This window comes from Lutra lutra, chromosome 3 (genome assembly GCF_902655055.1).
Source record: "Lutra lutra chromosome 3, mLutLut1.2, whole genome shotgun sequence".
In the NCBI taxonomy this organism is placed as follows: domain Eukaryota; kingdom Metazoa; phylum Chordata; class Mammalia; order Carnivora; family Mustelidae; genus Lutra; species Lutra lutra.
In genome coordinates, this window is record NC_062280.1 from 199,329,839 (window position 1) to 199,351,992 (window position 22,154).

The window sequence follows — 22,154 nt, forward strand, 5'->3', positions numbered from 1 at the left end:
CCTAAAGTAGTCCTTGTAAGTGCGGGTCCATTCCGCCACACCTAAACCACAGTGGGGACAGGGAGGAAGCCCGGCTGAGCCCAGCGCCGCTGACCTCTCTGGGCTGGGGTCGTGGGAACATGAGAGCCCCTGGGCAGGACCTGCGACCATGGTGCCAGTGCACTCCGCTTCGCGGGCAGGACCGCGCACCCCGGGAGCTGTGCTGTCTGCTCCCCTCTCCTGGAGAGGTCGGCTTCCAGCGGAGGGAACCTGTTCTCTAGAGTGAGTGTTTTGTCTTTAAAAACAAAAGCAGCGCTACAGGCTTGCAGACACAGCCGTGGGGCACCCGGTGGGTGACCTTGTGACCGCGTCGGGGTCTCCTGACGCCTTGGATCTGGGCGGCTCTGGGACTCTGCCTTTCTGCTTGCCGGTGTTCTTGCGCAGGTCGGGGCTGGGCACGCGCCCGCCCCTCTGCTGCGGGCGGGCGGTTGCTGGAGCTGGGCCTCCTGGCTGCCTGCCCAGCAGGTGTGCGCGTGCCCAGCCCCGAGCCGCCCTCGTGTGGCCTTTGTGGTAGAATTCCCAGCTTCCGCACTTGGCATGTGGTTTCCTAGTGCTAGGACTAGCAGAGCGCGCCTTTTTGGGGGAAGCCCTGTTTTACGGTGCTTTTGGTGACGCGGAAGACCTTGCTGCAGAAAACCGTGTGGAGGGTTCCGAGGTCTGCGGTCCTGAACTCAGGACGGCCTTCACCCCGACCTCTCCACCTCTCGGTATGGGCCCTGTTGCCGGCCACTCCCAAGATGGGTCTCCTAAACCTGCCTTAGCATGACTGAAGCGCCGAGTGGGCACACACGTGCTTCTCCCTCGACCCCTCGGATGGGATCATAGGGGTGCGGGTGCAGCGTGCTCCCCCTCCCCCCACAGATCTAGTAGTGCACCAGGCCTTTCGGGCGCAGAGTCTGAGAGCTCTTCTTTCTATAAACCTGCCCCTCGTAAACCACTGCCATTGCTCTGACCTTCCCGGGGTCGGGGCGGTGTATTGGTGGTGGTGGGTGGAGGGGCTCTGTTTACCCTAAGGGCGAGGGGGTCACACGCTTGCATGTCTATACCACATTGAGATGAGGTGGTGGACACCGTCCTTCGGGCTTTCGGTGTGCCTCTCGTGTGCACCAGGCCCTGGGACGGGGGCGCCTCGGGGCTGGTCTGCTCCTGCCGTTGCCCGCTCCGGGGCCCTGGGACGCACGGCATCCCTGTTGACAGTTGTGACGCCCCATCGCGTAAAGGCCTGACCAGGCCGTGACTGCTCGCGCTCCATCGCTGCGATCAATAAACTGACTTTCCTTACGCGACGTCCCTTTACGTCCTGTGATGTGGTGGAGATTTGTGCACGTTTCCTCCATGCTTTATTCTGACTTAACTCTTGAAGAGCTTCGGTGTAAATTTTTGAGGTCGGAAAAAAGCACGTTTGGCTTCAAAATCTAGGGTTTGGGACTGTCTGAAGATACATCCAATTAGGAAAAGGAAGGTTGTAGGGAAGGAGGAGGAAGGGACAGCCGGTGCCATGAGGTGCAGCCCCTCGCCGTCTGTAGAACAAGGACTTTCATCCTAGAGGACACGTGGTAGCCCGCCCGGCGGGTGGGCCGACAGAAGGCGTCTTTCAGGACTTCTGGGGTGTGCTTCAGGGACACACGTTACACCGGCAAGTTGCTCGCGTGCTAGAGCGCGGGCCTTACCCGTCCCTCCTGGCACAGCTTCCCAGCGGCCGCCCCATCCCGGCTGGAACCCATGTGCACCTTCTCTCCCAGAGCTCCCGCCCTTCAGGGAGGAGCCGAGCAGCGCACCCCCCAGTCCCTGGGGTCTAGGAAAACTTTGTCAGGTGACTTGGCAACTGCTCGTTTGTCCTCTTTCCCCGAGATCTTACGGGGACGGTGACGGCACAGAGTCCAGCAGAGTGCGCAGTCATGCTCCGCGCCGGCGCTCCGCCTGGTGGCTCGCTTCTGCTGGTGCCCCGGCCCTCCGGAGGGCGGGCCATCCCCGCGGCCGTGCCCCTGGCTTGCCTCGGCCCAGAGCGCTGGCTGAGAGCCTGGCCATGAGCCGGGGACACGGGGTGGCAGGCTGCCCCGGAACGGGGCCGCAGCCCAGAGTGCCCGTGTGCCCGGCTCTGCACACAGCCGTGCCCGACACCCAGCCACCGGGAGCCCCAGTGCAGCTGGTGGCCAGAGTTGGGAGGATTTCCGTTCCTTCCGGCTGGAATGGGTCGTGCGGAAGTCCCTTGTGTGAGCCCCATCGGGCCCGTGTCGCTCAGTTGTTTACCTTGCGGGGGGACATTTGTATTTTTTGTGCTCGTCTCCACAGTAACACCTGCGCGTGGGGGAGACGCACAGGGACGCGAGGTGAGGAGTGTGTCCCCTCTCCCGATAGCCTCTCCGGCTTCCACGAGGGCAACGACCAGGGTGACGGGGCTCGTGTGTCCCTCAGTTCTGTCGGGAGTGGTTTTATTCCCCACAAAGGAGAGCACGTGGATTGTGCTTTTTTGCCTTTTTCTTAAAGCCCCGTGGGATGGAATGGGCCGCCGTTCCCCATCGTAGCAAGTCCGTAGTGGGTCGAAGACCTGGGTAGGAAGAAGGGAGCTTGAAAGGGGCGGACCACGGTCTTCGCCTATTCAGTATGTTGCCCCTCGTCTGGGGGCGGCGCGAACGCCCCAGCGACAGGAGGTGCTGGGGAAGGGCAGGCAGTGTCCTGTGTGCAAGCCGGCGAGCGCTACCGCGACCGTGTTCCTTTCTGGGAACATTGTGTCTTTTAATTTTGATAAAATTTGCCAGATTCCTAGAAGGCGTTTTAGAAATGACTTTCTTGATGATCTTATGCTTAGAGTTTTTCAAAAAAAAGAAAAAAAAAAAAAGGCAGTTGAGGGAAGCCCTGGTTTCCTTTTGTAAACACGGCAGGTCCCGCCGTCTGGCTTCTCCACGCGGTTTTACGACGCTGCTACGGTTCTGCGGCTCCCCTCGGCCGCCGACTGTTCCTTTCCTCTGGACAGATGGGCCTCTCGGGAGACTCGTCCGTTTCCTCCCCCTCTTCTGCCCCTGCTCCCTGCCCTGCCCACAAGTGAGGCTCCTCGTGTCCGGGCCACGCTGCCCCCGTCCTTGGAGAGCCTCCCAGAGCGCCCCAGGCCCACCCTGCCGGGCTGACGTGGCTCCTGCCTTTCCCTGCCCTGCCCGCAGTGCTGCAGGGTGAGGACGGTGGGGTGAGGGTCCCCCAGCCCAGGGCAGTGGAATCCCGGTACGGCTTTACTAAAGGGTTAGGAGTTGGAATTCCCAGCGGTTGTCATGGGTCCTGGTGTCACTCTTGCTGTCTGAGCGAAGCCGTGACTACCTCCGTTCCCCCCCAGCAAGGCCTCACCATTGACAGCAGCAGACGCGTCTCAGCTGAAACGCACTGAGATCAGTGGGGTCGCTTGTCCTCAGGGGGAACAGGACTCAGCGCTGGCACATGGGCTCTGGCCGTGCTGGCTGCTTCCTTGGCCGAGCCTTCGTGCTGCCCAGCTGCAGTGTGGCCCCGGCCCCGCAGGGGAAGCGAGGCGAGGGTCCAGCCGCCAGAGGAGCCTGGCGCTGACACTGCTGCTCCGTGGAGGGCCGGACACCGAAGACCACACCTCGCAGCAGTCTGAGGGCTGAGCACGGCGGGCCTCGCCGGCAGGCGGCCAAACATGGGTAACGGGGAGCAGGGGCGAGTCACTGCACGCGGCTGCGGGGTTTCTCCCTGGGCTTTGGCAGATGTTCTGTGGTGGGTCGTGATGGTCGCAGACTCCGCGGGGGGCCTTGAAACCACCAACGGGCACTGTTGGTCGTGGAGCGTCTGGCCCGTGAGTCACAGGCCGTGGGCACCAGGCTCGCGTGTGGGGCTGTCAGAAGCCCTCCGGACGTGGGCGCTACCGCAGAGCGGGCACCGGTGACACATTGGGCACTGGGTCGTCACCCTCGTGTTACAGATGAGGAGATCGTGGCCCCAGGAGGCCAGGTCCTATGGCTGATGATGAGGGGACCAAAGCCTGCTTACCTGTGACGTGAGCCGTGGGAGGGACGGCTCTGCCGGACCTGCAGGCTCCCCACTAGACTCCAGGCTTTCCGCGCTACTCTGGCTGGGGGCCCGGCTCCCACCCCCGCCCTCCTGTGGGCCGCCCTGGCTGTGTTTGTGCCCCTCTCCCCCGCACCCTCTGCTCCACTCTGGCCTGGTTGTCCCGGTTTGCCGTCCCCCACATCTCCTTGGGTTCTTGACACTCCTGGGTCCCTGCTCTTGGGGTCACAGTGACAGGTGTCAGCACAAGGCTACCCTGACTCCTGCCCCACTCGTTGTCCTGGGCTCAGTCTCTGGCACCAAGGCAGCCCCTCAACCCTGGGGGCTGGCTATTGGTGGCTTCCACAGCCTTCCTGCCATGGCCTCTGTCCTCTTTCCCACCTGCCATCTGCCAGTACCCAGCCCTCCCCCGTGGTCCCTGCTCCTTGCCTCAGGGCCCAGGCATGGGAGGTGGACAGTCACCTGCCACCTGGGCCTCCTTGCTCCTCCCATACCCTTCTCTAGATGGGGCACAGACCTCCCTCCCCTCCTACTCTTCTGGAGCTCCCACCCCCCGACATTGCCTCATACAGGTTCTGTGACCCCAGCAGGCTACTTCCTCAAGACACACAGACGGCTTTCAAGCCCACTGGCTGCTTGTCACACCCCTGGGACCTCAGCCCCAGCCAGACTGGTCCCCTTGATCCTCCGGTCTTCCAAGTGCATGGTTTCTTCTTTAATCACATTGACCAGACCTGACTTACCCCAGGGCCTTTGCACTGGCTGCTGCTTCAGGCTTGTGTGCCTTCCCTCACTTCCTCTGCACACTGCTCAGAGGCTGTCTTGGCTTGAGGATGCTGGCTTACCCTGCCTAAGCAGAGAATCAGCCCCTGCTCTGTGCTCTGCTTTCCTCCCATAGCACATGCCTGACTTGATGTGGTCCGTCTCCTTCTGGGGGGGGGGTATTCCTTAAGGGTTGGGGTTTGCCTGTTTTGCTCACTGTTGCATCCTAGCAAAGGTGGACACCCTAAGAAGGACGACCCAGGAGTGAAGGCAGGATGCGAAGCCAGGCCTGTGTGTCCTGCAGGAAAGGGTCTTGGGTGGGGGGTTCACAGCCCCACACCTTGTACTTGGGGTCCTTTCACTCCCCCTTGGCCCTGTGAGCACCCCATCTATCCTCCAGCTGCCAGTGTCACCGCCCTGGCCCCTCTGTGTGATGTCATGGGCTTGTGTGACATCACAGTGGATAGGGCAGGCCTGCCACTGGCTCCACGCTCCACTGGTGGGAGCAGTGGAAGGAGGAGGTACCAGTTTCTTGTTTGATCCAAGGTTGTCCACTTGGAGCGTAACAGGACTGCTTGGCTGAGGGGGCTTGGCTGGGGACATGGTTGCCAGGTGAGACCCCAGTCCCACGCTGCCTGGCGCCTCTGTCCTCGCACCGACCACAGCCACCAATTCCCCCATCCCCCGTGAGGTCCCACCTATGCTAACCCGTTCTCTCTCCCAGGTTCCCTTGACCCCTCGTCGGCCCTTCGACTGCTACAATGAGATACGCTCCGGAGTTCAAGAAATCGCCCTCGCACCTCCTGAAGAAATTTGCAGGTAACGGGGAAGGACTGTGGGGCCTGTCTCACCCCACAGTGACGGCAGTCGGTCACCAGGCTGAGCCAGGGAAGGGGGCAAAGGGATGCAGGGAAATGCCATGCAGCCTTCGCTTTCTTGCGAGTGTCCCCGTAGAGAGCCCTGAGCCCGGGTGTTCAGGGTCAGAAACACGTGCAGCTGGCTCCTGGGGTCCAGGGGCCAAAGACATTTCCCTCTGATGTGCCGCCTGGACACGTCTGTCTCAAAATGTTTATTGCGAGAAAAGTTCCTCTTACGGAGAACGTATTTCTCAATAGGAAAGCCCACCTCCCCCATCCCGGGCGCCCGGGGTCTGCAGTCAGAAACTCCTATGGGGGTTGGGGGAGACCAGGGCAGTGGCTCCGTGAGGCTGGGGGTCCGCGTGGGTGCACATCCGCGTGTGGCCACAGAGGTCCCCACAGGGGTGCCCTGCATGGCCGAGGAGGGAAGGGCTGTTCCAACCATGCACATTTGCGTGCGACTCAATTTTTCTTCTCAAGGGAGCTTGTCTGCACACGTTATTTTTGTGATAAAAGATAAGAAAATAGAAGGAAAAAAATTTTGGTTTCTTTATTACTTTTTAAAATTTTTTTCCTGTATTTGGTTTGGAACCTGGACTGACTGGGGAGGGTTCTGGGCTGGCCAAGCTTCAGCGAGATGCAGCTTTCCTGTTGCTCGGCAGGAATCCACTGGGGACTGGGCTCTCGCTCTGGACGCCCTTCCTGGGGCCAGTCTGGGGGCCTCCATCATACACGGCAGCCAGGACACGGAGGTCAGTAGGTCTGGCTCGAGACCCCAGGGCCTGGGCCTGAGCTCCCATCCAGACTGGGGGCCCTCTCTGGAGAGGTGTGGCTTCTGATCACTAAGGCCCAGGACAGATGAGGCAGGTGGCCTGTACCTGGGGGCACTTCGTTGGGCTGCAGAGAGGGCTGGTCTGGAGTAGCCCCTTCGAGTCTCCAGTGTGTTGTCCGGGCCTGGGAGTGGACAGCCTCCCTCGCCTCTACGTCAGGGCTGTGAGACCGGCGGTGCCGGGGTGGGGAGCTGGAGAGCGGGGCCCGCCCCCTTCTCCAGATGTGGGCTAGCACAGGTTGGTCACTCAGGTTTATCGAGGAAAGCTGGGGTGCCACCTGCGCTAACCTGCTTGGGGAGGGAGGTCATCTTCCCTGTCCTCGCTGACCTGCAGCAGGGCCCTGCTCTCTGGGCTCACACTGACCTACCTGCATTTTGACCTTAAACTGCTAGTTGTCCAGTTTGCGGCAGGGAGTGAAGGCCAGCAAGTGATGGTGTGGCTCTGTTACCCCTGCAGGTGTCGAGGCGGCTGTTACCGTTTACCCTGAGGCTTGCCGCTGGGCTGTTAGATGACAGCTGTTGTGTCAGAGCCTGCCAGCAGCCTCCTGGGGCCAGGCATGGGCTTCTGCCATCGCGGGCTGCCTCGCTGGCCACTGGGGCCTGGGCAGGGGTGGGGCTGGTCAGGTGGAGGGCAGGTGGACAGGTGGGGGGCGGGAGGGCAGGGGGAGGCGGTGTTAACTCTGTGGGGACCCTGGCATGCCCCCAGAAGCGCTGCCTGCCTGGTGTTCCTGCCCTCAGGGGTGGGCTTCAGTTCCCCCACATCTGGGCGGTCCTCCTGCCTGTCACCCGGGGCAGGGGTGGTGACGCTGAAGGCTTGCCTGGGAACGAACAAACGAGATGAAGGAGCAAGTGGGGGTCCTGGAGGTGACAGGCAGCCGCCTCAAGACGGCCTGGCCGGGGCGGGCAGCAGGGGGCTGGCCATCTTCACCTCTGCCCACCATACCGCAGCTCGCTGTGCCTGGCAGGTGCTTGCTGTGCAGGTGTGGGGAGACCAACGCGCTGCTTGGGGGCACATCTCAAGTCCACCTAGCAAAGCAGGGTGCCGGCCCCGGGGCTCAGTTCCATGCCATTCAGACGGTGTCCTGTTGAGGGCAGAGGGCGAGCCGGTGGGTCCCCCCGACCCCCGACTGAGCAGCACCCCCGGGGACGATAGCCCTGGGCTAGGGTCTCATGGTGGAAAGAAGGCCGGGTGCCTTCTGGCCAAGCTCGGAAGACTGACCTCCTGCCCCGGTGCTCTGGGGACCGACTGCTCTTCCAGACTATTCTGTGAAAGCAGCCAGAGCGGGAAGTCACAGTCCCCTGTGTTCCCACGCGGGGAGTGACATGGAAGAAAATACACATTATGAATAAACATAGGCCTCAACAGTATGCTGTTTGCTGGAATGATCCCTGGTCATGACGGAGCACCTTCACGATCCCTCGGTCCCCTGGCTCTGTGAAGACAGTGGGGTGATGGGAACCCCAGCTCTCCCGCTCAGCTGCATGGTCTTGGGTCTCCTGGAACTTTCTGGACAAGGTGGAAGGGGCTGAGTGCACCGGTGTTTGCCACCACGCTGGCTACCATCTTGTGGGGTCCTCGCTCTCAATTGTGTGGGAGCTGCTGTGGGTACGGTGGTGGCTGTGCTCCCCGTGTCGCCACCACGAGGGCCTGGGCAGGCTCCATGCAGCCTGGACCCCACCTGAGGCAAAGCTGGGCACGGCTGGCACACCCTTAAATGGATGGCATGGCTTGCAGGGCGACTGAGCACTGGGTGACCCTGGGACAGCAGGGGAGGCCAGCCCTACCTGGCCGGCTAGCCGGGCTCTGGGAGAGGGCAGTGGTGCAGGAGGGTGACCGTGGGCGGCTTCGTCCCCCGACCCTGCCCGGCCCAGTGCTGCCATGTTTGCAGTGTCTTTCTGGCTGCACATCTTGGGAAGGAGCAGGAGGGACGGTGGGTTTCTCCGGAGCCCCTGTGTCTGAAGGACTGTCAGTGCTGGAGAAAGGACTGGGTGTCCCGGAGGCCGCCACCTCCCTTTCCCCTTGCACCGGGAACCCCCAGCTGGGTTGGGCCAGACGCTGCTGCCTGCCCGAGGGGACTCCCATGTCCTCCAGCTGGAAGCACGTCAGTAGTCGGGGCTGAGCGGTGTGGAGACGGGTCTCCTGCGGTCTGGGTCCTCGCATGCTTGCTTTTGCTCAAAGCTGACATTTTACGTTCAGTCCTTCTGAATCGACTTTTGAATTCTAGAATCCTCTTCAGCCTGAGCTGCTAATCCTTTCCCCGTGTGCATCCCGGTGACCGGGGCTCGCGGTGCGCCCAGTGCCCCGACACCCACTGCACAAGGTCTTCATTCCATGTTTCTGTTGCAGCGCGCGGAGCCCGGTGGGCCCTGCAGAGACGCGCTATGGCTTAGCGGTCGGAGGGCCCCACGTCCCTCTGTGCAGTTTGCTTGGCGTGATTCTGTTCAGAATCTCAGTCAGACCTTTCAGTCAGATCCGTATGATGCATAATTAAAAACACCATAGGACCCCCTCACCCCCCCAGCCCTTGGGCCTTGAACTCCTGGGGGGCTGTTTTCTCATGCCGATGGCTGTGTGTCTGCTTTGCAGTGTGTGACATTCCTCTCTACGACATCTGTGACTACAACGTCACCAGGGACCGCTGCAAGGAGCTGGGCTGCTGCTTTTACAAAGGCGTGTGCTACGAGAAGGCGGTGCCCAGTGAGTACTGTGCCAGCCCCTTGCAGAGCTGCCCCGGAGGTCCACGGGTCCCGGAGGTCCACGGGCCCCGGAGGTCCACGGGCTGTGTCCCTCCCCAGGCCCCCTGCCGGGCCGTTGGTTCCCTGGTTCCATCACTCTGGTGTGTTAGCGGGAACAGCCAGCTTTGGGGTCACTGAATGGGACGAAAGCCCCCCGAGGACGTACGCTCCTGGATGGAATGGACCTGGTACTAGGAAGGGTCCCGGGGAGACCCCGGGCATATAGGGGTGTAGAAGCAGCTGGCTCCGGGCGGGGCTGGCTGCCAGCTGTGTGCAAGGTCAGACCCCACAGGGCTTCTCCACAGCCCTGTCAGGGTCAGCAGAAAACCCTCACCCCGTGAGTCCGGGTGCGGTGGGGCCGGTGGGACATCCTGAGATGGGGAGGCCATGGGAGCAGGGCGAGGCCGCCGCCCTCGGAGCAGGGCCTCCCGCCAGCTGAGAGGGGGCCACGCCGGGACGGGACTCATTGCTGAGTGCGAGAGCGGCGTGAGGGCAGGGTGGCGAGCCGGGCTGTCCTTCGGGCAGGGTCTTCTCCTTACGCTGTCTGGGGTTTGTTCCTGCTTTAGAGCTTTCTGGGTCCCTGGAATTTTCAGAATTAGTATTTCCAAACTCTCATGAGATTCACTTGATGACTGATGTGTTTTCTTGCCCTGTTTGCGGCCCTTTTTTAAAAATGAGGGTGCTTGGCTCTGGGAGGGTTTGGAGAGGAATGAAGGAGTGTGTGGGGTGGGGTGGCCTGCACAAGACCTTGCCAAAGAGGAGGAAGGTGCCCCCCACACAGAAGCTGGCTGTGGGCCACGGGCACTCAGCAGCTCCTATGCTGTGGGGGAACGTGACCCGGCCCTCCCTGTCCCAGGCCACTCTCCTCTGTCCTCCCCTCCCCAGTGGATAAAGGCACACTTGTGCTGGCAGCCTGGAAAGGCTTCTTGCTCTCTCCTCTGAGCCCCAGGCGGGCTGAGCCCTCGGAGGTGAGACCCAGAGTGAGCCCTTCTTCCCAGATGTGGGAAGGCCTAGGAAGTCAGAAATGCTTGTGACTCACTGGGTGAGTCACGGGGTGACCCACGGGGTGACCTACGGGGCTGCCTGATCCCACAGACTGAAAGCCCTAAGCCAGCTCCTTGTCCGAGAAGAAGTGACATTCTGCACAAAAGGGTCGAAGAACGTAGGGCATGGGCAGGATCGTGGCCCGCTTTACGGTGAAGATTTGGCCCTTAGGGCAAAAGAGGAGGAAGTCTGGTTCTCAGAGGTGAAATCAGAGGCCACAAGAAATGCCATTAACAGCTGAGAATATAATCTGGTGACAATTTCTCATCCAGATGTTGAGCTGGAAGACTTGGGACCAGACTCTCCCCACTTCTCTCTGCCCCGGGAGACCCAAGCCACCCTAGGTTTCCCTATACCTGTACCTTTCCCTGTACCTGTAGATAGAAACAACTGGAAATTACCTCTTTTTTGGTTATTTTTATTGAGGTAAATTCTCGTACCATAAAGCTTACCCCTTGAAAGTGTACAATCTGGTGGGTTTCGGTTGTGTAGCCATCCCCCGTCTCTTCTAGAACATCTGGATTAGCCCTGAAAGAAGCCTGTGCTCACCCACCGGACAGCCCCCATTCCTCCTCCCTCCGCCCCCTGGCGGCCACTGATCCATCCCTGTGGGTCTACCTACTCTGGACATTTCACATTAATGGAATCATATAAACTGTGACCTTGTGTGTCGGCTGCTTTCACATGTTTTCAGGATTCATCATGTGGAGGCAGGCATCGCACTGCGTTCCTGTTATGTCTGAGTAATATCCCGTGGTGTGCATAGATCACATTTTCTTTGCCCACGAATTAGCTGATGGAGATTTGGGTTGTTCCCACTTGTTAGCTAGTAGGCACGTGTGCATGTCAGGTTTTGCATGAACACGTGTTCTCACTTTCCTTGGTTATTCACCAGCCGAGGAATTGCTGGGTCCTTTATCAACTAGACTTAAAATGTTTAAAGAACCACCAAACTCCTTCCCACAGCGGCCGCACTGTTGGACAGTCCCAGCTTCCGGACCTGAATCCCAGTTTCTCCGGATCCTCACCAACACGCGTTGTCTGTCTGTCCGATGACACCCGCCTCGACGGGTGTGACATGGCGTCTCTCTGTGGGTTCGATTGTCCTTCCCTGATGAGTGACGATGTTGAGTATCTTTGCACGGGCATTTGGCCATTTGTACGTTGTCTCTGAAGAATTCTGTTTACATTTCTTGGCTGGTGTTTAACTGGGTTAATTGTCTTTTTATTGCGGTGTTGTAAGAGCTCCATATATATTCTGGATGGTAGCCCTTTGTCAGATATGTGATCTGCATCTACTTTCTCCCCATCTGGCGGTCCTCTTTTCACTGTCTTGATAGTGTCTCTTCGAAGCACGATGTTTTTAGTTTTGATGAGGCCTCGTTTATCCATTTGTTCTGTGGTTGCTCGCGCTTTTGGTGTCATAGCTCAAAAACCAGGGTCTACTCCGAGGTCACAAAGAATTACATCTGTGATTTTCTAAGAGTTTTATGGTTTTACTTATATGTTTATGTCATTGGTCCATTTTGACTTAATTTTTTTTCACAGTGTGAGGCAAGGATCCAGTTTCGTTCTTTTCCATCTAGACTTCCAGGTGTCGTAGCATCACTTGTTGGGAAGACTCTTCTCTCCCCATTGAACCGCTTTCACATCCTTGTCTAACGTCAATTGCCCAGACATGTGAGCGTTTATTTCTCTGCTTTATTCCACTAAGCATGTACCACACCACTTTGACTGCTGTAGCTTTACAATAAATGTTGAAATTGAAAAGCAGGACTCCTCCAATTTTGTTCTACTTTTTCAGGATTGTTTTTATTACTGTGGGTTCTGTGCATTTCCGTATTAACTTAGGATCAGCTTGTCAATTTCTGAAAAAAAAATGCCATCTGATATTTTGATAGGGATTGTGTTGAATCTGTAGATAACTTGTGGGTGGGATATTGCCATCTTAATATAATGTTAAGTATTCTAACCCATGAACAAGGGGGTGTCTTTCCATTTATTTAAGTCTTCTTTAATTTCTCTCAACAGTATTGTGTTGTTTTCAGTGTACCAATCTTGCATTTCTTTTGTTCAATTTATTAGTATTTTATTCTCTTGGTGTTATTGTGAGTGGATATATCTCCTTAATTTGATTTTTAGACTGTACATAGAATTGTAGGTATATACACAAGAGAATTGAAAGGTTGCTAGAATATAGAAATACAACTGGTTTTTATATTGTGGTCTTACAGGCTGCCAAATTCTTGGACTCATGTGTGTGTTCTACTCATTTTTAGTTGATTACATAGGATTATCTCGATACCAGAGTGTATCATCTGCAAATAGAGATCACTTTACTTCCTTCTTTCCAGTATAGTGAGTTTTATTTCATTTTCTTGCTTAATTGCTCTGGTTAGAAACTCTAGTACATGAGGAATAGAGTCGGTGAGAATAGACCTCCTTATCTGCTTCCTGGTCTCAGCAGGATGTTTTCAGTGTTTCGTTGGTAAGGATGCTGGTAGCTATGGGTCGTACCAAAGGTCAGGTTGAGTAAGCTCCTTCCTCTTCCAGTTTCTTGGGTGTTTTTATTGTGCAGGGATGCTGGATTTTATAAAACTCTTCGTCTGCATCTGCTGGGTACTCTGGCGATGGTCTTTATTACTCGTGTGGGTTTGAGGTTCCGTCTAGTATCCTGCCCTTTCTTTCTGAAGGGGACTCCCATTTAATACTTCCTATAAGACAGGTCTGCTCGTGATGAATTTCTCAGTTCCTGTTTGGGACTGTCTGAACTTGTCCATTTGGGGGAGGATAGCGCTGCAGTATATAAAATTCCTGATTGGCAGGCTTTTCCTGTCAGCACTTGGACTATGTTATCACCTTGCCTTCTGGCCTCCGTGGTTTCTGGTGAGGGACCCACTGTCACTCCTTAGGTTTCTTCATATACATCATGATGCTTCTCTTTTTCTGTTTTCAAGATTCTCTGTCATTTGACTATTATGTATCTAGGGGTGGATCTCTTCAAGTTTATCCTAATCATCAAATTTAGGAAGTTTTTGCTATTTCTTCAAATATTATTCTCTTTTCTCTCCACTCCCTCTGGGACTCCCATTGTGCATATTAGACCGCTCCATGGTGCCCCATAGGTCTCTAAGGCTCCATTAACTTTTCCTGATTCTATTTTCTGTTGCTTGAAGAGTCTCAACTGATCTATCTTCAGGTTTGCAGATTCTTTCTTTTGCCTGCTCAAATCTATTGAACTCCTCTAATGCTATTTTCATTTCTGTTACATTCTCAACTCCAGAATTTCTATTTTGTTCCTTAAATAAAGTAATTTCTGGGCCACCTGGGTGGGTCAGTGAGTTAAGCCTCTGCCTTCGGCTCAGGTCATGGTCTCAGGGTCCTGGGATCAAACCCTGCATCGGGCTCTCTGCTCAGTGGGGAGCCTGCTTTCCCCTTTCTTACTGCCTGACTCTCTGCCTGCTTGTGATCTCTCTATCAAATAAATAAATAAAATCTTTTTTAAAAAAGGTAATTTCTATGTCTGTATTGGTACTCTCTATCTGGTGAGATATTCTCCTACTCTACCTCTTGCAACATGGTTTCTTTTTTTTCTTTTTTTTTTTTAACCATATTTGAAGTAGCTTATTTATTTAAAAAATATTTTATTTATTTATTTGACAGAGAGAGATCACAAGTAGGCAGAGAGGCAGGCACAGAGGTGGGGGGGGGAAGCAGGCTCCCCGCTGAGCAGAGAGCCCGATGTGGGGCCCAATCCCAGGACCCCGAGATCACAACCCAAGCCAAAGGCAGAGGCTTTAACCCACTGAGCTACCCAGGCACCCCAAGAAGTAGCTAATTTAAAATCTTTGCCTAGTGAACCAACATCTGGTCATGCACAGGGACAGTTTTTTGTATGTGTTTGTGTATGTGTGTGTGTATGCTTTCTTGTTTCATTGCACATCTAACTTTTTTAATTGAAAACTAGACATTTAAAAATATGTGGCAACTCTAAAAATCATATTTTCCTGCCCCCGCAAAGTTGGCGTTAGCGTTGTTCAATGACGTTTCTGAACTAATTCCATAAAGTCTGTATTGTGTGTAGTATGTGACCATTGAAGACTCGGCTTGGTCGGCCTACTGGTCAGCTAATGACTGGAAAATCCCTTAGGTTCTTGGAATCAATAAGTGTCAGTCTTTGTATGGGGGCTCCTTGTGTGTGTTGAGGCACACCTTCAACAGTCGGCCGGATAGTTTCCAACTGTGCCTTTATCTTTACGAGTGCTTCCACAGAGCATCACGTTCCACCAGAAGTGAAAGTTTAGGACCTTCTCAGCTGTTTCCAAAGTATGTGCACAGGCTTGGGTGTGCCCATTACCTTCTAGATCCCAAGAATATGTCACAGCTTTTAGACCTCCCTACAGACAGATAATTCCCCAGATTTTCCTCTTTAACTTTCTGGTTGGCTTATTAATTACCCCCAAGTGCTATCAGCCATTTTAGCCATCATGATTTTTAACAGTTGCCTCTGATTGTTTTCGACAAATGCCTGAGAAGAAGTTGTTCCTACTAGATTAGCTCTAAGTCGGGTCAAATAAAGAAAGCCTTGCAAGTGAGATCTTCTGGCGAAGTATTGGATGGACCAAATAATGACGGTTCTTTGGGACTGGGCTGTGAAGGAGCTCCAGCCCTGGTCTGCCCCCTTCAGTGATGCCAGGCTGCTAGTTGTCATCATGACTGTGGGCTGTTGGTTCAAGACTAGCAGGGAATTGGAGGTGAACAAAAGTGGGAATAGGGCAAGTTAAAATTTCTACATTTCCCTGTTATTGACATTCATGTGTTCATCTGCAAACTTTTGATTGGGTAATTTTCAGAGTTCTGAGAAGTTTATTATGATAAATTCTGATAAATCTGATAAAATTGTGATAAAAGCTAGTCTTCTCATTGGTTTTATGGAGGGGGACTTGGGAGGGGATGGCTCCTTTTCTGCCCTTCCTTTTCTGAAGCCACACTAAAAATTAATTCCAGCCTTTTTTAAAAAAAGATTTTATTTATTTATTTGATAGGGATTACAAGTAGTCAGAGAGGCAGGCAGGGAGAGAGGCAGGGAGAGAGGAGGAAGCAGGCTCCCCGCTGAGTGGAGAGCCCGATGCGGGGCTCGATCCCAGGACCCTGAGACCATGACCTGAGTGGAAGGCAGCGGCTTAACCCACTGAGCCACCCAGATGCCTCTTAATTCCAGACTTTAATGAACCTCGGGTCTGGTTGCACACAATTGGGTGTAAAAGCTGTGATGAGACATAGCACTTTGTCTTCAAAAGAGTTTATTGTCCTGCACGTCTCTCATTGTAAAACCCACAACCTATAGCCAGAATCCCACGTGAACCATCCTTTCGAGCCCCAGGTCTTCCCGTGTGCAATGGCTTATCGATTCGTAGCTTGTTCTCTGGGGTACATGACTGCTATTCTTGAGTTGGGGTCACGGCCCTGGGTAGTGGTTTGGCCATAATTTGTTGCTTTTTGCGTTTGTCATCTCTGTCACTTTGTGGCATCAGTGGTTTGACACACACATCTCGGCGTTGGAGGGCACTGGCCGAGTACATTGTGGAGATTTCCTTCTTGGCTCCAGTGTCGGAAGCACTTGTGTATCTTAGTTTTTCTGAGAGGTTTACCATTTGGGACTTCTAAAAGCAGGAACATTCACATCCGAAGAGTATTTGAATCTGTTCTTTCAGTCTTCCACATCTGAAGGGGCAGAGACATTCAGTTCCTCAGTCAGGTCTCAAGTGTGGCCATTGTCTTTGGTTGTCTCCCCGGCTTCCTCACATCCCAGTGAAACAGCCCCAACAGCACAGGTGGTGAGATGGGTCCTTGAAGGCAGACTGTGGCTCGGGAGAGCACATAGGATCAAGCTGCTGCCCCTTCTTTTCCCATCTGTCCCTCCCCCGAATGTCTTCTCATGAGAATTTTATGAACAAGTTAGCCCTTTTGTACATGTTTATGTATAATCCAAACATAACGTGTATTCATATTACTACCTTATGCCCGTAACTCATTTGGAAGATGAGCCTTATTCCTTATAGCACCTTACCTATTAGTGTCTGTAAGGAACCCCGAAAAGAACACCAACTCTTAAGAATATTTTGTCTAGGAAGAGTGTTCACTGCTCTATAAATAAGTACGTCATTTTTGCATGGAGGCTAGAGTTAGCCCTCTTTCTATCCTTTCAGTTTTAATAAATGAATTGTGTGGGCTGGGCTTTTCCTTGGCTTCTGACTTCATTCAGGCTCGAGAGCTTGGGCCATCTGTGGGAAGAGTCTGGGCCGCGAGCCCTACATTTAGGTTCTCACTGCTCCCTCAAATGATTTTTCATTTCCTTGACATCTTTCTCATTCAAGACGGCAAGTGGACCCTTGTGCCGTGCAAGTTGTAGCATTCAGTGACAGGGTATTATGAGTTCTTTGTGCACAAAATTCCATGTTATGAAGACCTTTCACCAACTTCTTAAATTGGCTGGTTTGAAGTGCACATTGTATTACGGCATCATCTGTATGATTAAGAATATGAACTCGGGGAATTAGCATTAGATCTTTGAGAAAGAATTGGGAATTCGAGGAGAATGACTCGCCTTCATTCCTCAGTCGTGTCACCACTTCTGAGCGTTTGGCTTCTGTTGCTTCATGGGATTCGCTGAGATGATTTCAAAACTTTTAACTGTATCTGGCGGCGAAATTATTATAATGCTTTCCTCCGTGGTTGCTAGTTCTCAGTGACCAATCATAATACTGAGTTTAGGGTAAATCGTACATGTTGTCGATAGCAAATTGTGTGCTGGGTAGATCCTGTGCTGAGAGGATCACAGAGACTCGGTCTCTGCCTCCAGGAACTTGACACCAAAGGCTGAAGATACTTCCACGTGTAAAGATGTGGAAGATACGCTGGCAGTCGGATGTTCCAGCACTGTCCACGTGTGTGTCTCTTTCATGGCTTCACCCACATAAATTTCGAATTTATTCCCAAGAACCAGGACACAAAATCACACTAAGGAACGCACATATCCTGGGATTCAGGAATTTGAGGGCTCCCTTCTTGTCCCCTCAAAGCTCCTGGTTTGGTCATTTCCATTCAGTTCATTCACCATCATTTAAGTGCACTTTCTCTGTGCCAGGCCTTTGCCGCACTGTTGGATTAGTTACTTATCCTGTGTGACAAACTACCCAGAACTTAGTGGCCGAAAGCAGTAGCTGAGAGCCTTAGCTGGGTGGAGTGGGCTTGGCGACTCACGAGGCAGCAGTCATCTGAAGGCTGGCCCGGGGCTGGAGGGCCTGCTCTGAGATGGCTCACTTGGCTGGTGAGTGGTACTTGGGGTTAACAGGAAGCCCTTTTCTGTGATGTGAGACCTGCTTGCCTGTCCTTAAGACATGGTGATGGCCTCTTCCTAGAGCGGGTGGCCCGAGAAAGTCGGGTAGAAGCCACAATGACTGTGACCAACCCCCCGCAGTCACACCCTGCCTAGTGCCCTTGGTTCAGAGGTCAGCCTTCTGCAATGTGGAAGCATCTACACTCGCATGTGAATCCCAGGAGGTGAGCATCCTGCAGACCATCCTGGGGGCCGGTTCTCACAGCCCTAGAGATGGAAAGAGGAACTGAGGTGAACACATTTCCATAGGAAACGCATCACCGAAAGGAATAAAGCTGCTGATCAGAACAGAGCCTTCCACAAGCATCTTGCTGACTGGTTCGTTGCAGTGGTGTGCTGGCGACCCCACAGGCCGTGTCCCACTGCCCTCTCCATCCTCTCCCTGACGGACCCTTGACCGTGGAGTGCCCAGCGTATGCCTGACCCTCACTTACTGAGCTCAGATCAATAGGGGGAAACGAAGCATTTGGGCTGCTATCATGGGGCTTTTTGGCTTCAACTCCCTTCAGCCTTCTGACCTCAGCCCCCGTATAAAGGGTCTCGGAGGCCCCGTCCATTCCCAGAGACCCTCCATTCCCAGAGCAGCTTCCCTGGGAATCCCCCTTCTGTACCTGCGAGGCCGCTTTCTCTGCAGCTACTGCTTACCTTCTGTTGTGGGTCGGATTTCTCCCCCCGCCCTCCAAGCGATGTGTTGATGGTCAAACCTCTGGTCCCTGTGAATGTGACCTTAGTTAGAAACACCATCTTTGCAGCTGTGAGTAGTTATGGTGAGGTCCCCCTGGAGTAGCGTGAGCCCCAAATCCAATGGGACTGGCGTCCTTATAGGAGACAGAGACGCCCGGAGCAGGCAGGAAGGAGAGTGCCACGTGAAGACAGCGTCACAGAGGGAAGCTGCCACATGATAGCAAGACCCAGAGCCGGGGGTTGTGTGTATAAGCCAAGGGCTCCAGCAAGCTTAGGGCCAGCAGGAGCTGGAGAGGCCGGGAGGCGCCCCTGAGCCCTCACAGGGACACCGTTGTGGGCTTCTGCCTGCACAGCTGTGGCCACACCTTTCTGTTGTCGGAAGCCACCCGCTGGTGCTACTGTGTCACGTCAGCCTCAGCACGCGAGCGGAGCTCCCAGGGACATGGCATCTCATGATGTCGCAGCTGGTGAAGGGTGGGTGCAGATGGTTTTGGGGCGGCGGTGAGCAAACTGAAGCTCACGCTATCCCTTGAGGTGGGGTTTGCAAAGAAGCCGGTTTGCGCCCTTTGGAAGAGCAGAAAGCAGCGAGGGACCGACAGTAGGAAAAGTGTAGGGACCCCTGTGCACAGACCGCACGCCGGCGCCATGGTGAGAGCTCTCCCTGCATCCCGTCTTCCGTGTCCTTACCTCCGCCTGATGGAGAGGGTGTCGGTCATAGGGCTTCCACTGAGTGCACTCCTGGGGGCTGCCTGGGCACGAGGCCCCCGGGACATGGCCCCCGGCTCTGCCTGAGCCCTGAGCCCAGGAGCCACGGACCCCAGCCATCAGTCCCGATGGGAGAGGCTCCTGCGGTGGAGGGTTCCCATGGGAAGGCTGGGCCGTGCCCACTCCTGCTTCCCCCGGGGGTGGAAAGGGGTCCAGAACTTGCCAACAGACGGAAGCACGGGCATAGGGGCTGCACCCCAAGAGTCACTGTGAAGGCCCAGGTTCTTCTGTTGGGGCAAGTCTAGAGAAGACATGGGGATGGCGGAAGGCCCTCATTAATACAGAGTCGCTCAGCCAGTGGGATGTGTCCACCAGCCAGGAAGCTTCTGCTTCTGTTCAGTCTTGGGGTAGCTCCGCCGAATGTTGAGGAACCTGGGGAGCTGGGGCAGGGGGCCCAGCTCATGGGCAGCAGAGGAGCTTTTCTGGAGAAGAGACGAGGGCGCTGTCTGTGCCATCGTCCTCATGGGCCACCTGCGACTGTCCTTTGCGTGGCCCACATGGAGCCTCACGCATCTGGGGAGCCTTCGAGCCCTCAGCCATGTCCACAGGGGGGGTGGTGGAGGAGAGGCTGCGGGCCGCAGGGGGCGAGCACCCCCGACTCGGGTGGGAGGTCCGACCTCATAAGGGAAACTGTTTTCCAGTCTACGTGCAGGTCTTCTCTGCCTTGATCGTGGTCATTGCTGGGGCCTTCATCATCACTATCATCTACAGGTCAGTCGGTCCTCCACTGAACACACCTGCGGACGTGCGGGATGTGGGGTGGCGAGGCGCGGGTGAGGGCTGTCGGCAGCCAGAGGGGCCCAGCAGCTCCCCCGGAGCTCCTGAGGACGCCCCCTAGCAGTTACGGAGCTCCAACCTGGTCCGCATCCTGCTCGCCCCCGTCTGCCCACGAGAGGGTGTGGGGGTCCCTGTCCGGTGTGTCTGCAGGGTGCTCTGTGCTGCGAGTCATGGTGCAGATGTGCTCTAGACACGAATCTCCCCTCTTGTTTCGGTGATGGGGACACAAGCCCACGGCAGCTAGTGGTTACTCATGGTTAGAGCCTGGATACGTCCTTGCCACTCAGGGCTGAGGGGCCCCCAACACGAGCCCCCTTATAAACACAGATAGAAGCCACGGAGACTGGTCACGTCGCTCTGTCCAGCAGCAAAGAAAACTACTCCCCCGCTGTGAGTGGTGCCAGTTGACGTCTTGAGGGACCTGCCCGCATGCTCACCCCTCCCTGCCCTGTTGTCGCCCTCGGGCACCAGGATGCCATGCAGGACCGCGTGTGTAGAGCGCGTATCAGAGGCTGAAGTGGGAACAGCTGAGGCAAAGCCTGAGTCCCCCTGTTGTAGGGACATGTCGTGGTGAGGGGCCCGATGACCTGTTGAATTGTCCACCTTCAATTTCTCTCTTCCCGTCAGGGTTGTTCAAGAGAACAGGAGAGAAAAGGAAGCGCCCACAGACGTACCTCCATCTCCCAAGTCCAGCATGAAAGAAGAGATCGTGCCGTCAGGCGAGGAGGAGGCCTCCAAGCCCACGAGCTCAGAGCCGCAGACCAAGAGCGAGAGTGTCGGGGAGGGGGGCAGTAAGTCAGCGGTCGTCCCGGCACAGGGCGTAGCGGTGCTCCCCCAGAGACCCCGGCTAGGCCAGGCATGCCCCGGGGCAGGCAGGGCAGAGAGGTGTGCGGGTGGCTGCGGTGCTGGGCAAGTCCACGCCCGCAGACCCAATCGGACACTTCCTGGCTGGGGCATGGGGACCCGGTTGCCACCGCGAGAGCCTGATGGTCTGGTGGTGGTGGCTCAGGCCCTGGCACCTTTGCTTTTGTGGATTTATTGACAGTCTCAGGACAAGAGGGCTCTGCCAGTTGCTGGTTGCTTTTCACAGGGGAGCATGTGGCAAGGTTAGGGAAGGGAGTGCCCCGCGCCCTCAGTTGTGCCTCAGGCGGTGTCTGTGTGGACACGAGCTCTCTGGGCCGCTTGATCCCCGACAGTCACGAAGACTCAGTTTCACCGGAGCCCCTGGGGAGAGGGGCAGGAAGCAGAGGCCTGCCTAGACATCCCATAGGGTCTCCTGGCTTGCCCCTGCCGAGCTGTCTGAGCCCCATGGTGCTGCCCGCAGGGCAGGACATGCGCCCCTCCTCAGGGGCTTTCTCCAGAGTGAGGCCATGAGAAGTGGAGACATTTCTTGGGTGACAGGGAACAGGGCCGACAGACCGTTGACCAGCCTTGTCTTGGACTAGATCATGGCCACGTGGATGTGTTTGCAGACCTGATGACATGTCCTCGGGATTGCTGAACATTCTGTGCAGAAAACCCCCTCTCTGATCTTCAATGCAGCCTCTTTGACCATAATGGAAGAGACCGACGACTGAGGGCACGACGAAGGCAAAGTGAAGGTTGGCAGAGACGCCCACCCGGAAGGGCCCAGCCGGCGAGCTGCCATGAAGTGTGTGATGGGAAGAGCACAATGAGCAAACAGTAAAGGTATTTTCAGTGCTTCCGGTTGCATGTTGTCATGGTCACAGCGGCCTTTCTCTCTGCAGACAGACCTGGCCTGTGGGTGCCAGGACGCTAACTGGGAGCTGTCAGCAGCCGGCCGCGCTGCTCGTGACCGCTGCTGGAGCCCGGCGGAGCCACCGTGCCACTTCTTGGAACACAGGCTGCACCCACATGAGGTGGGCTTGTCGTTCCGACTCATGGGGGGCTCTGGACCTGCCCAGCAGCGAGCCGTGCGAGGAAAGGCACGGCGTCCGCCTCTGGGAGGCCCAGGCCACCTGCTGCAGCTCCTGGGCCCCTCCTGGGCCCTCTTCCAGGGCGGAATGCACAAAGGTTCCCGAGGGACGGGCAAGCGCTAACTGCGGGGGGGGGGGGGCAGGGATGAGGCCCAGGGAGCCCCGTGGTCTTGGAGAATCTCTGCCTTTTACCTTGAAAACTTGTGTACTCCAGAGTAGTTGGGGCTCATGTGTCCATATGTTGTAGGCTTAGTGTATATACCTGAGGGCGTGCATGCACGAACACATGTGAGTACACGTGTACATGTATATAT

At 55.6% G+C, this 22,154-nt stretch overlaps 1 protein-coding gene across 1 annotated transcript; it reads left to right on the forward strand.

Annotated features, from left to right (window-relative positions):
• Positions 1 to 5,261: 5,261 nt before the first annotated feature.
• Positions 5,262 to 21,747, forward strand: TEX29 (testis expressed 29). The gene is made up of 6 exons (XM_047720435.1): positions 5,262 to 5,424; positions 5,537 to 5,631; positions 9,086 to 9,196; positions 19,768 to 19,837; positions 20,531 to 20,694; positions 21,446 to 21,747. The coding sequence occupies exons 2-6, from the start codon at positions 5,574 to 5,576 to the stop codon at positions 21,478 to 21,480; spliced, it is 438 nt and encodes a 145-aa protein (XP_047576391.1). The 5' UTR covers positions 5,262 to 5,424; positions 5,537 to 5,573; the 3' UTR covers positions 21,481 to 21,747.
• The last annotated feature ends 407 nt before the right edge of the window (positions 21,748 to 22,154 follow it).

What these genes read in the sequence shown, in the direction of transcription:
- TEX29 (XM_047720435.1), top strand. Translation starts at nt 5,574, where the DNA reads ATGAGATACGCTCCGGAGTTCAAGAAATCGCCCTCGCACCTCCTGAAG. An exon ending in ATCATCACTATCATCTACAG is followed by an intron (nt 19,838 to 20,530) that starts GTCAGTCGGTCC and finishes TCTTCCCGTCAG; the next exon opens with GGTTGTTCAAGAGAACAGGA. An exon ending in GAGTGTCGGGGAGGGGGGCA is followed by an intron (nt 20,695 to 21,445) that starts GTAAGTCAGCGG and finishes TCTTCAATGCAG; the next exon opens with CCTCTTTGACCATAATGGAA.